Source organism: Colossoma macropomum, unplaced genomic scaffold (genome assembly GCF_904425465.1).
Source record: "Colossoma macropomum unplaced genomic scaffold, Colossoma_macropomum, whole genome shotgun sequence".
Taxonomy (NCBI): domain Eukaryota; kingdom Metazoa; phylum Chordata; class Actinopteri; order Characiformes; family Serrasalmidae; genus Colossoma; species Colossoma macropomum.
The window spans coordinates 1,810,965-1,823,901 of NW_023495014.1; the positions used below are offsets into that span (position 1 = coordinate 1,810,965).

General features: G+C 38.2%; 1 protein-coding gene across 1 annotated transcript in view; it reads left to right on the forward strand.

The window, feature by feature from the left end:
* The window catches only part of ace2 (angiotensin I converting enzyme 2), a 21,570-nt gene continuing 8,633 nt past the window's right edge, over positions 1-12,937 (forward strand). The window contains exons 1-10 of the mRNA XM_036561107.1: positions 1-299; positions 1,846-2,004; positions 2,170-2,263; positions 5,356-5,499; positions 6,425-6,537; positions 6,725-6,830; positions 9,386-9,483; positions 9,690-9,859; positions 10,366-10,592; positions 11,196-11,340. Of these exons, the coding sequence (XP_036417000.1) occupies positions 102-299; positions 1,846-2,004; positions 2,170-2,263; positions 5,356-5,499; positions 6,425-6,537; positions 6,725-6,830; positions 9,386-9,483; positions 9,690-9,859; positions 10,366-10,592; positions 11,196-11,340 (1,454 nt within the window). The 5' untranslated portion in view covers positions 1-101. The remainder of the gene's footprint in view (positions 300-1,845; positions 2,005-2,169; positions 2,264-5,355; positions 5,500-6,424; positions 6,538-6,724; positions 6,831-9,385; positions 9,484-9,689; positions 9,860-10,365; positions 10,593-11,195; positions 11,341-12,937) is intronic.

Sequence of the window (12,937 nt, forward strand, 5' to 3'; positions counted from 1 at the left end):
GGGGACACACCCTTATTTATAGTTCTGTTCAAAAGGTACAGCCGAGAAAGCCCTTGATAAGGTAGTGAATCAGCAAAGCAACACTGTCAGTGCTGCAGAACATGGTGGGTAGTAGGATGTCTGGACGCTTTCTCTTGATTTTGGCCTTGGCCTCCACGGCCTGGGCTCAGACGCTTGAGGAGAGAGCCAGAGAGTTCCTGCAGAAATTTGACGAGGATGCGTCCCGACTCATGTACCAGTATTCCTTGGCCTCCTGGGAGTACAACACCAACATCACGGCAGAGAACTCGGCCAAACTGGTGAGTGTTTGCGTTTAGACATGAGAAAAAGGGAAGTCGCCCCTGTTTCCTACGAAACAGTGCTAGTTTCTATGACCAAATATATCAGTGTGTGCAGTTGTACTTCCCCGTCTAAATATTTCATCTGCAAAACCACATGACTAACTCAACGGGTAGATTTTAGGTGAGGATATGATGTATGATTGCGACTTGATTTTTATTTTTAATGAACCTTCCTATGCCACTTCTAAGTACAAAAAATAAAATGAGTAACTGGATTTTAATAGATGAATAAGCTTAGAAGCTGAGCACCTTTATTGCCATTACACTTTTACACTTTGCACAATGCAATGAAATTCTTTTCTTTGCATATACAAGCTTAGAATGCTGGGGTCAGAGCGGAGGGTCAGCTATGATATGGCCCTCCTAGAGCAGAGAGGATTAAGTGCCTTACTCTTGGGCCAGACAGTGGCAATTTAGCAGTCAGTAAGGTCGACTCTTACAGCATGTTATTTGCTGACTTAAATGTACATAGAACATAGTAAGATCTAACACTGATTTGATGATTTCTGTTAATATTTGATTTGTGTAGTATTCACACACACACATTTTCTAATTTGCTTATCCCTCTGGGTTGCGGGGTGTATAGTAGTTGTGTTCTGTCAATATTTTTGCTCATATAAAATATAATTTTCTTCTAATTGTGCTGTTGTCAACTATTTTTCATTTCTTTACATTACATATTTAGTGTACATTGTAGATCATAGCAAATATAATGCTTTGTTTTCTGGTGTACAGACTGGTGGCTGTCTGTTGATGCTTAGAGGACAAGCCATTCTCTAGCCTTCATTACTGGTCAGTTTTTGACCATACATTCTTGTTCTGTAATTTTTGGAGGAGGACCATGTTCACTCTAACAGCGGCACTGTATATAAAATTCCCACAATCTTACTTCATATACTTTAGTTTATGACTAAAACACAACCACAAACATTATTGTTTTGAGATGGTCCACCACCTAGATAATGTCAGCGGTCCTGAGGTCAGAAATTGACCAGTAAAGGGGTTGAGGGTAGCTGACTCGCCGTTGTGCATGACAACAGATGGGATAAAGACTGTAACTGTACACCTATATAGTGCACTTAGTTAGATCAACTTATAATAAAATGGAAGTATAAGGCAGGGGTTTCTAATAAAGTGCACAGTGGTAGGTGTTGTTAATAAAGTGGACAATGAGTGGAAGTACAGGGTAGTGATTTCTAATAAAATGGCCAGTGAGTGGGAGTACAAGGCAGTTGTTTCTGATAAAGTGGCCAGTTAGTGGAAGTTCTGGGCAGGTGATTCTAATAAAGTGTTCAGTGAGTGGAAGTTCAAGGCAGGTGTTCCCAATAAAATGGCCATCTATTGGAAGTACTAGGCAGGTTTTTCTAATAAAGTGGCCAGTTAGTGGAAGCACAAGGCAAGTATTTCTAATAAAGCAGCTGGAGAGTGAGTGTGGCAAGAGAAAAGTAATGATTGTAATCTAAAACTAGAGTGGAATGACACAGAAATATGTTTCTTTCTGAAGTCGGAACAGAGCGCTATCTGGAGTGAATACTACAGTAAAGTGTCCGAGGAATCCAGTGCTTTCCCTATCGATCAAATCTCTGATCCATTGATTCAGCTCCAGCTGAGGTCACTTCAAGACAAAGGGTCAGGGGCATTGTCACCTGACAAGGCCAGTCATGTAAGTACAGCAACGTCATTGTGCAAAAATGGCACTGCTTACCTGGAATGTGGATATACATTATATTTTTTAACATCACACTGATTTGCGCTCTGCAAATTGTTCTGTATTGTTCTTCATATAAATCAGTAACGACCACTTTCTGTTCCTCTTGCTGTACTGCAGCTAGCCAAAGTCATGAATGAGATGAGCACTATTTACAGCACAGGAACTGTCTGTAAAATTGACGACCCCTTCGACTGTCAGACTTTGGAACCAGGTACTGTCACTGGACAGATAACGCATGTCTTAGAGTTATAACCCAGTAGTGCGTTATACAATTTCTGGGAACAAATTAGCTTCCAGTAAAGTAACAGTTATGTCACAATGCTAGGATTTCGGATCTGTGTAGTGTTATGCAAATGTTTTTACCAGAAATTTTTACCAGAGAGTTGCCAGGTTATTAGCTACGCCTATATTTTATCCAGCACTCTAAAGTGACCTTCCAACACCACCCCGCCTACTGTTGGGTGGGGCTGATAAATGGTGCAGCAATTGATGGGCTGCAGTCAGTAACTATAAATCCACAAAGTGCACCTACATGGTGGATGTACCAGACAACATGAGAAATCACAGCATGCAAAAATAGTAAAAGAGTACTTTGGGGATTTTACTGTATGCACAAGTTTTTGATTGATTGAATAATTGAGGCAGCACTTGAGTTGTTTGGAAGCAGTGTCTGTGCTTGCATGAAGCTGGTGCTATAGCTTAAGGCCTACTACCAACATGGATGCATGTTTATCTATGGCAGTGACAAATATCTGGTAAAATTTAGTAAATCTGATAACTAAAATATTAGAAATAACTGATACTTTTGCCACTTGCTTCAGTGCATTGGTAGCCTGACGGGAAACAAAGTTTTGTTGAACAAACTAAATGCTAGCGACTCATCAATTGCCTATATTTAACTGCTATGTCTACTTATCTGTAAATATTTATCCATCTTCATCTTGGAGATACAATCCGCAGAACATTTTTTTCTGTTTTCTTCACTCTGTCCAGCAGCATTATAAAGAGTTTGCTCTTACACACTCAACTCACCTTAAAAAGTAACTGGGGCACATAGTATGCAAAAGCGCTTTTATTTACTCATGGGTTGAATGAGTTATGTTGTTTCAAAAGAGGAGTTGAATCAGGGACATTAGACAGTTTTTTTTTTTTGCATATGCAAAAAATTTGGGCCTATAAGGTACAATGTCAGTGATTGTTCCACTGTAAAAGATTGTCATGTAATATTATGTGAACTTGCAGCTAAAGTAAGTTACTGTTACTGAGAATACAGCTCATTACTGTTTACTAGAATCCAACATGATACTGTAATAAAGTATATTATTGTTAATCAAGTGACAATAAATTATTGGGTATTGATGGTAATTTCTCCTGACTAAAATATGGTAAAGTACTGCTTTGCCTTTTTTTTTACAGCAAAATCTGTCAGCATGTTACTAGTTACTTACTGTGCTGGGAATTACAGTGACTTACAGGCAGCCAGCCGGATTTAAGTTACTGTGTTTGTCAAAATACAATTCAATACCATATATCTGGGACACAGCAAAAAAGAAAAAGTAAATAAATGATCTGAAACCTCACTGATAGCTCCACCTGAATCAGTCTGCACTGCTTATGTACCTTAAAGGGGAACTGTGCTAATTTTTCAACTTTTTGCATAATGGAGTCATTAACAAAGTCATTCAGAGTGGTTTGATGTAAAATGGTTCTTTTGTAGAGAAATTTACAGACTCAGGCTTCTTTACAGTGGTGGTGATAGGAACCAGGTGTCACAACATCTACAACACAAATATAACCATTTTATTTACTATCCAAAAGCACCAGTGAACCTACAAAGGTCTTTTGAGTGTTTATATGTAGTGTTTATGATGGTATAATAGTGATAAATATGAAAAAACAAGTTTTCTTTGGGGACTATTTTTTATTTTTTATAAACTGATTAAAATACGTTTTAGAAACTAAATTAAAAACTTTATCCCAAAACTACTGTAAAACAATGTCTCAAACATCAGGCGGCATAACTATTTCATGTAATAACTTTCCATAAAGAGGCATTAAATTCCTCAGCTGTCTGGTTCCTATCACCACCACAATGAACATTGCTGACTCTGCAAGTTTCTCTAGAATGAAGCATTTCACACTGAACTACTCTTGGTTCCCTTTTAACATCATGCTCCTCATAGCACCACAAATTATTCTTACAGCACCAATGTAGTGACATAACTTCACATGTCTACACCAGGTCTCAAACCCAGGTTTTCTGAATGGCAGACATAGACACTTAACAGCAGAGAATGCAAAAATTTCACCTTTTGTATTATTTCAGGGAGAATTGTGGCCTGTCTCTTGGAGCATATTCAGGGTTAAGTCAGGGTTCCTAACTAAGTTTCAACTTCACAAAACTATCATTACTGTTATTATTACAGAATTTGAATAAAGCTGCAGTAAACTCATTTTACAATGCCGGTTAACAACTTCCGTCAGCCCAGGATCTGATACTCAGGCCAGAGCCGGTTTAACAGGAGACTGGCCATTTCCTATTTCTCTCGTTATGTCAAAAACATGACTGCAAAATGCCAGAGATTTGCCCCGATTTGTCAGAAGTCTTCAACACTCTGCTGTTGTGAAGCACCTAAGTAAAGATCTACGAGCATGAGTTCTAAGATGTCAGTTTGCAGTAGAGAGTTGTGGTGGTATACTTCTTGGGCAATTAAAATTTTAACTTTAGCTCAAACAGAAGAGCAGCTGGCTGAGGATAGTCTTAGCAGCACTGATATCATGGGTTTGATTTCCCAGTAGTGCTCTTACAGTGATGAAATGCATACTTTAAGCTGCATTTCCTTTTACATTTCTTTTGGAGTTGAAATTATGATAAATATTTAGGATATTTTATGCAGGCAACCACAGGTTTAAGGAATCTATAAGTCAACTAGGTGGGTAATAAACCAAAGAAACTGGATTTGCAGGCAACAATGTCAGGTTTATCATAATTTTGTAAGACTTCACAAAATGGTGTGAAAGCACCAAATTAGATCAGTACTGGTGTGCACTGATGGTTTTAAATTATGGAAAAACACTACAGACCTATAAAATTCATGTATCAAATATGAAATATGGTACTTTTACTTTATCACTAGTAAGCTGTTCCTAATACGATTGATTGCTGTAAAATTACCATTAAAAGTACATCAGTATACTGTAAATGCAGTTTACAGTACAATAGTGAGCAATTTAAAGTTTTTCACTGAAAAATGGCAGCAATTTTTTAACAGTTATGTGCCTGGCACTCTCTTTATACCTCAGGCTTGGAAGAGATCATGGCTAACAGCAGGGACTACTACGAACGACTGCATGTGTGGGAGGGCTGGAGGGTTCAAGTGGGGAAGAAAATGAGGTGGCTATATGAAGATTACGTGGACCTGAAGAACGAAGCAGCCAAACTCAATAGTATGACTCATTCCAGCAAAGATAAACCTTTGAAATGTTTTCCTTTTTTGCATTTCTGTGCTGCACTTGAATGACTTTATTTGATTTTCCCTCTTAACACCCAGAAAATCACAACGAAGAACCTCCTATTTAAAATGTAGAATAATTGCCTTGTTCACACCAGTTTGCCTTTACACACAGTTGAGCCATCACATAACAGCATGGAATAACTAATGTTTTTTTAATATATATATATATATACATACATATATGTTGGAATTGGTTGTTTAACATCGACCTGTACAGCATATCTGATTTGTACTTTAATGGGACCCATGGCTCACAGGGGGCCCTAGGCAGCTGTTTCTCTCTTTGCCTAGTCCAAGGACTGGCCCCTCTTAAGGACAGCATGCATTCAAGCTGGAGTGGACTCTTTACGTTTGTGCAAAAGCCTCTGAGAAGTTTGTTTATTACAAAGAATATAACAACCTTAAAATCTCAGGCTTATTACATAGTAAGGCGTATTATTCAGTAACTACAGGGACTTCAGTGCAAACTGGTTGAGCTATTAGGTGATAGAAATGTGTAATAAAACTTTGGACCTGCCAGTGATTTAAGGGGTTAAAGTTTATTTCCAAGTTCAAATGAAAAAGAAACCCCACATTTTCTATGCTTTTAGACTTTTAGACCCTACTGTATATCTGTCCTTATTAGATATATTTTACTGGCTCTTGAATGTAATTTAAACTGCTAGTAGGCGTCATTTTTGTTTTTCAGAAATCAGCCCAACATGTGCCAAAGTAGACCAGGGCTACAATATAACTACAGAGTATATCTGCAAACAGGAACAGGCATCTAAATAGAGATCGCACCACTTTTACTCCATTTTAAAAAACGATTACCTACTGGCCAACTCAGTCATTCACTTTGCTCTTTTTTCTTAAAGATTATAAAGACTATGGGGACTACTGGAGAGCCAATTATGAGACAATAGACGAGCCCATTTATAGCTACACCCGGGATGAACTGATGACAGATGTGAGAAGCATATACCACGAGGTATGTTCAGTATCTTGTCATTAATGCTGACTTTTTTCTTTCCATGAACGAATGTAAGTAGATGAATCAGAAACCTTCTGTCTATACATAAGCAGGTTATCTACAGTAAATCAAAAAAGTTAGCACATAGTTTACAAAAGCGCTAGGCTGGAACATTATTTACACTGAGCACTTTACCACTTTCCAGATCATGCCGTTGTACAAAGAGCTTCATGCTTACGTGAGGGCCAAACTGCAAGAAACCTATCCCGGGCACATTGCTTCTAATGGAGGCCTTCCAGCCCATTTACTAGGTAAGTCTACAGCATTAGACAACAAACAGTGTCCATTAAAGCTAGATTAGTTTTAATGGGGAGCGGTTTTGTAATTTAACTGATTTTGGTCCTAAAAGCTGATTGGCTGAGCCGCGTTTGAAGCCGTAAAATACAGGATACACGCACACCTATGACCGCCCCACAGCAACTGAACTCTGTATTACTGCGTATGTCACGGAAGATCCTTGTGCTGTTCACGGACTTATTTTTGAATCTCATGCTGCTCGCATGGATCACTGAATGTACAGATGAAGTAATGTTTTTGTTTAAACTGAGGGACTGACAACTTCTTTTCTTAACTAGAACTAGGCTGGTCAGCTATAGCTAACAGGCTAAAAAGTAGCTAACAGCCTAAACAACACTATCATTAACATCAAAGGCTTGAATTAAAGTACTTACAATATGATTCACTGTAAAACGGCAGTATAAAAGTCTAAAGGATGTCACTTGAATGGCTTTTACATGCTTCGAATGTCTGGGTTTCAGTCAGAAGGCACGTCAGTCCTGCTCAGCCGTTTCTTTTACTAGCAACAGTCTGGTGCTGATGTGCCAGGAGAGACAGGGAGTATTTCTGTATGGGTGAAATCGATATGAAAGTGTTACTCCACCAGCTCCTCAACGCCCCTCACTTAACACGAGGAGGTGCTGCCTTCCCTTTGCAAAGACTTTGGCCACAATATTGCGACCTTTCCTGGTAATATCCCACTTTAATGTCGTAATTCTACGATATTATCATCGAAATATTATTACTTTCTTCTCAAAATATCACGATTGTATTCTATATATACACGACTTTTTTCTCGAAATATTACAACTTTATTCTCGAAGTCTACTATTTTTATTTTTATTGATGGCCCTAAAACGCCTTCGTACAGAACGGCGCGAAAAAAATGGAAAGATTAATAAGGTCGAGATCAACAAGCGCTTTCATTAAAGATTATGATGTCGGTAAATTTACTGTACATTAACATTTTAGGACGAACTTAAAACTTGTGAAAAATAAGCACATGGTTGTTTGATAGTCAGCAATACTCAACCTTGCCAGAGTTATATTGTGCAAGCTGGCAGCACCACGGTAATCTCTGCTGAATAAAGACCATTAGGATTAAAATCTAATGGTTTTTGCCTCCTAATGGTTACCATTAGAGACCACTAGTTTCCAAATAGAATTAGAAATGTATCTGGAATCAGTCAGCTCACCTGGTAAACCATTCATTTACATTATCAACCCATCAAGAAAAGCCAAAACGCATTACAAACCCCCAAGAACCAACAGAAACTCTTAATGGTTTCTGGGTTTTTCTCATTAATATTGTAATCGTTAATATTATAATCCATTATTACACATTAGTTTAAATAATGGTTGGTATGGAGCAGATTGCACAGTACTGCTGAAAACACTGCGAAACAGAACTGTACAAATCACCAGAAGCTATATATTTACGCATATTTGTTTTTAAATGCCAAATGCTTATTATGTAAATATGTAGAAACAATATTAATTCAGTATTAGTATCGTCTTTACAAATACTGATGTATTTTCCCCATTGAGTCGTATCCACCAATGAGAGAAGACATTTTGCAGACATATCGGCCAATGAATGATAAGTGGGCGTTCTTGTTTTACGGAAACGCCTTTCATTGCAGTTCCACTCTATTGCGGCCCAAAACGCTGGTTGCTCATCGCCTGTGGGTTTGTGAACTCAAGCGGACCGTTGGTTGCCATGGTTTCACTGACACTAGGCACAAATCAGAGGCGTACCCGCTAAAATGAAAAATCCTGGTGAGGGGAATTCCTTTATTAAATGTGACGCCTGCCACTTTGTGTTTATGTGTACGTGCCTGGACTGTCATGTTTCAATTTACAGGAAATTTTAGATGTGTCCAGAATGATGGAAATGAATAATGTAGATAATGATGATACTGATAATGGTGATGTAGATGATTTCATAATGAAAACTGTATAACATTGACAATGAAGTCATAATAATATTAACATCCAGAATACCTTGTATTTGAAATGTGGTGATCAAATCTCGTGGCATCAAGGAATTACTACACGTGAATAATTTATAAGCATATTATTTATCAACACAGTGTATTATTTTAACTTCTTGATATATTCAGTTTTAAAAAATTGAACACACTGGATGAGTTACTATAAAATAAAATAACAGCAGTTATTAATATGAGAAGTGATTCTAAACTTTGTAGTGTACATTACCTGACCACCTCTGGTAAATATAAACCTGCTCGAATAGTGCTTTAGTTCAGTAATTGCATGTCTCTCTGAGCTTCGTGACCTCTGACTATAAATGTCTTTATTATGTTATTGTGTGGCTACTATTGTGTCATTATGTGGATTTCTTTTCACATTGCTTCTGTGACATTATGTGTACCTCTGAGCTGCATATTTAATATATGATGCAAATTTTTCTAAAAACACAATTAATTTATTTTATATACATTTCAAAAGCACAATGTGAAAGTGATGACCATGCTTAATTTTAACCTCTTGGCTTTGTTGTCCTCAGGTGATATGTGGGGAAGGTTTTGGACCAACCTTTACTCATTATCTATCCCTTATCCAGACAAGCCTGATATCGATGTGAGCTCAGCAATGGTAGCACAGGTCAGATTTTTATTTTACTCAGTAAAAAAATAATCCACTAACATGTAATCAGAAACTGATTTTTATCTCTGTTATCTCTGTTTTCTTCAGTACAAAGGTCTAACTCCAAATAGGACTTTATGTGATTACTGGCACAAAATGTGTATCAGTTATAGCTTTTTGGAAACTGTTAAATGTGATAAAGAAATATTTATGGTTGATATCAGGGCTGGAAAGAACTGCAACTGTTCGAAGAAGCAGAGAAGTTCTTTGTGTCTGTGAACATGTCAGCCATGTTTCCCAACTTCTGGACTAACTCAATGTTCGTGAAACCTGAGGGGAGAAATGTGGTGTGTCACCCTACAGCATGGGACATGGGAAACCGAGAGGACTTCAGGTATAAAAGCCACCTCACATTCCTGGGTATTTCTTAAGGAATCACAGTGACCATCTTTTTGCCATTTTGGTAACTGAAAGAAATCAAGCTCATAATTTTTACAGTTTGAGGTTTATTAGTGTGAGTAAATAAATACTTTGTTGAAACTTTTGTGAACTTCACAAGCTGATGGTCATGGGAAATCCTGCTGCCCTCCACACCATGCTATACCAATGAGTTCAAATGCGTAAACGAATGACATCAACACTACTGTTTTATCTTAGTAGAGTGAGCATTATCACAAAACACATTATCATCAGTGTACTTGTAATGTTTTGAGTCTAACAAGTTCATGCTGTACAGACTGTTAGAGTGCCTCAGTGTATCTCAGTTGGATCACACATTGACCATGTTTGCTAAAACAGTTCCATTCAGTCTATGCAAATGTCACAAAACCAAAAATTGTCATTGAATTCATGTTAGAGGTATCTAATTCAAAAGCATCTGTCCATCATTCCCTTATACAGAATCAAGATGTGCACCAAGATAAACATGGACGATTTCTTGACTGCCCACCATGAAATGGGGCATAACCAGTACCAGATGGCCTATCGCCACCTGCCCTATCTGCTGCGGGATGGAGCCAATGAGGGCTTTCACGAGGCAGTGGGGGAGATTATGTCTCTGTCAGCTGCTACCCCATCTCACCTGCAGGCCCTGGGCCTCCTGCCCGCTGACTTCAAAGAGGACATAGGTATTTAGGCATGATACTTGTACCTGGACAAGAAGCGCTTCAAAGCTATGGGCGAAAAATCTAGCACAAATGCAGTCAGTCAGCCAAGTTTGCTTCTTTAGTTTTGCATTGCAGCTACAAGCTACGAATTATTATTACGAATATAGCTAATAATTGTTGGAAGTCTTTACATTGCCAGTTATCATTGTGTGAACTGTCTATCTAAATTATCAAACACTTGCTTTAAACTGTTTTAAACCAGTTCTTAATTTTCCGTAGACTTAAACTGAATGTGGTTATTTGGTTTCAGACACATGAAGTGAGCAAAATTATGGACAAACTTTGGGCTTCAGTATAGCCCTGTGAGCTATGCAACTTTATTGTCCATTTAAATTGTTTTTTTTACTCATACCATTACTTTAGCTTTTTGTAACTTTGTTCACGCTTTTACACTTTGTGACACATCAAACTGGCAAACACTCAGAAAGCCAGGCTATGACACAAGGATACCAAAATAAAAGCGCTTAGGCCTAAAATATGTAGTGACTCAGACTGTGGCTGAACTGAAATTAGATGCATACTTAGCTAAAGTCTAATCAAGTAACCTTATGTGTTTTTTTTCAGAGACGGATATTAATTTCCTGCTGAAGCAGGCTCTAACTATTGTGGCGACTCTGCCCTTCACCTACATGCTGGAGGAGTGGAGGTGGCAGGTATTCCAGGGTACCATCCCCAAAGAGCAGTGGATGCTCCGCTGGTGGGAGATGAAGTAAGTGAAAAATCTCACGGTTTCACCACTGTTCTGCGGTGAGGATGTCAGAGTTTCATGCAAGTTTAATGCAACAAAGTGAACTAGTCATTACTGACATCATAAATTATTTTTGTTAAATTTTAGAGCACTTCATCCTCAGCCCTAGGGTCACACAGAAGTCTCTTAGTCCTGAATATGAAGAAGTTCCCTTTCTTGTTGTTTAAAATAGGCATACTGACTTACTGGCTTTTATATGTTACATTAGGAATGCACCATTATATAATTGACAAAACCTTCTTATCCTAAACACTTTATATTCTTTTATAATTCTATTTAAGCAAACATACCAAACAAAACCAGTCTCCTGGTTACCAGAGATAGTCACAATTATAATGGGGCATCACAACAGTGTTATAACTGGCTTCTTTATCTTCATTAACATGAACCTCAGCAACAGAAGCTTGGGTGTCATTATCTGCACATCAAATTCATTGTACTTATTAAAACAAAATAATTCAACAACCTTTCCCCTTCTAACCAACAACCTTTCACCCCCTTATAGGAGTTCATGGATAAAATGTAAATCATATACATATACTTGCATATTTGAGTGTATTAAGACGCTACATTGGTTAACCAAGAACAGTTAAGTTTCTGACTGATTTTGTGTCCTGAAAGACTTTCTTAAACACACACTTTGCCTTTAATATCAAGCTTCTTTTCCTTTACTACCATTTACACAGACAGATCTCTGATCTCTAGATTAGTGTAGCATAAGGCCTGTTTCACACAAGCTTCCTCTGAGTGATGTAAGCGATGCAGCAACAGCTTGCACGCAATGGCCATTCACACATACACTGACTGGCCACTGCATTAAAACCACTTCCTTTCTACACTCATTGTCCATTTTATCAGCTCCACTTGTAGTTTTACAATTACAGACTGCAGCCCAGCTGTTTCTCTGTATACTTTGTTAGTTCCCTTTTGCCCTGTTCTTCAATAGTCAGGAGCCCCATAAAACCACCACAGAGCAGGTATTATTTAGGTGGTGAATCATTCTCAGCACTGCAGTGACACTGACATGGTGGTTGCATGTTAGTGTGTGTTGCACTGGTACAAGTAGATCAGACACTACAGTGCTGCTGCAATTTTTAAACACGGTGGCCACTCACCATCCACTCTGTTAGGCAGTACTATGTTCCTGCAAAACCTAGATGTAAAATCAGAGACAGTAGCTCTTGTGTTGCTGCACAGTTTGTGTTGGTTATCTTCTAGTCCTTCATCAATGGTCACAAGACACTGCCCACAGGATGCTGTTGGCTGGATATTTTTGGTTAGTCCACTATGCTCAGTCCAGCAATGTCATTTTTAAACATCCTTGACAGTCTTGAACATAAGAAAAGTGCAGTTGGCAAAGAGACAAAAATACTTTGAGCTGGGTCAGTCTTCTATAGTAGCGAAAGATGCTGACTGCAGACGGACTGCGTTTCCCATGAGTCTTGTGTGTGCAGGGACGTAAAGGTGTGACAGAAAATATATATTAAACTTATGATACTCTCTTTTTAAGCCAAAGTTGTTTATCAATCATAGTTGTTTAGCAATCACAGCTCACTGA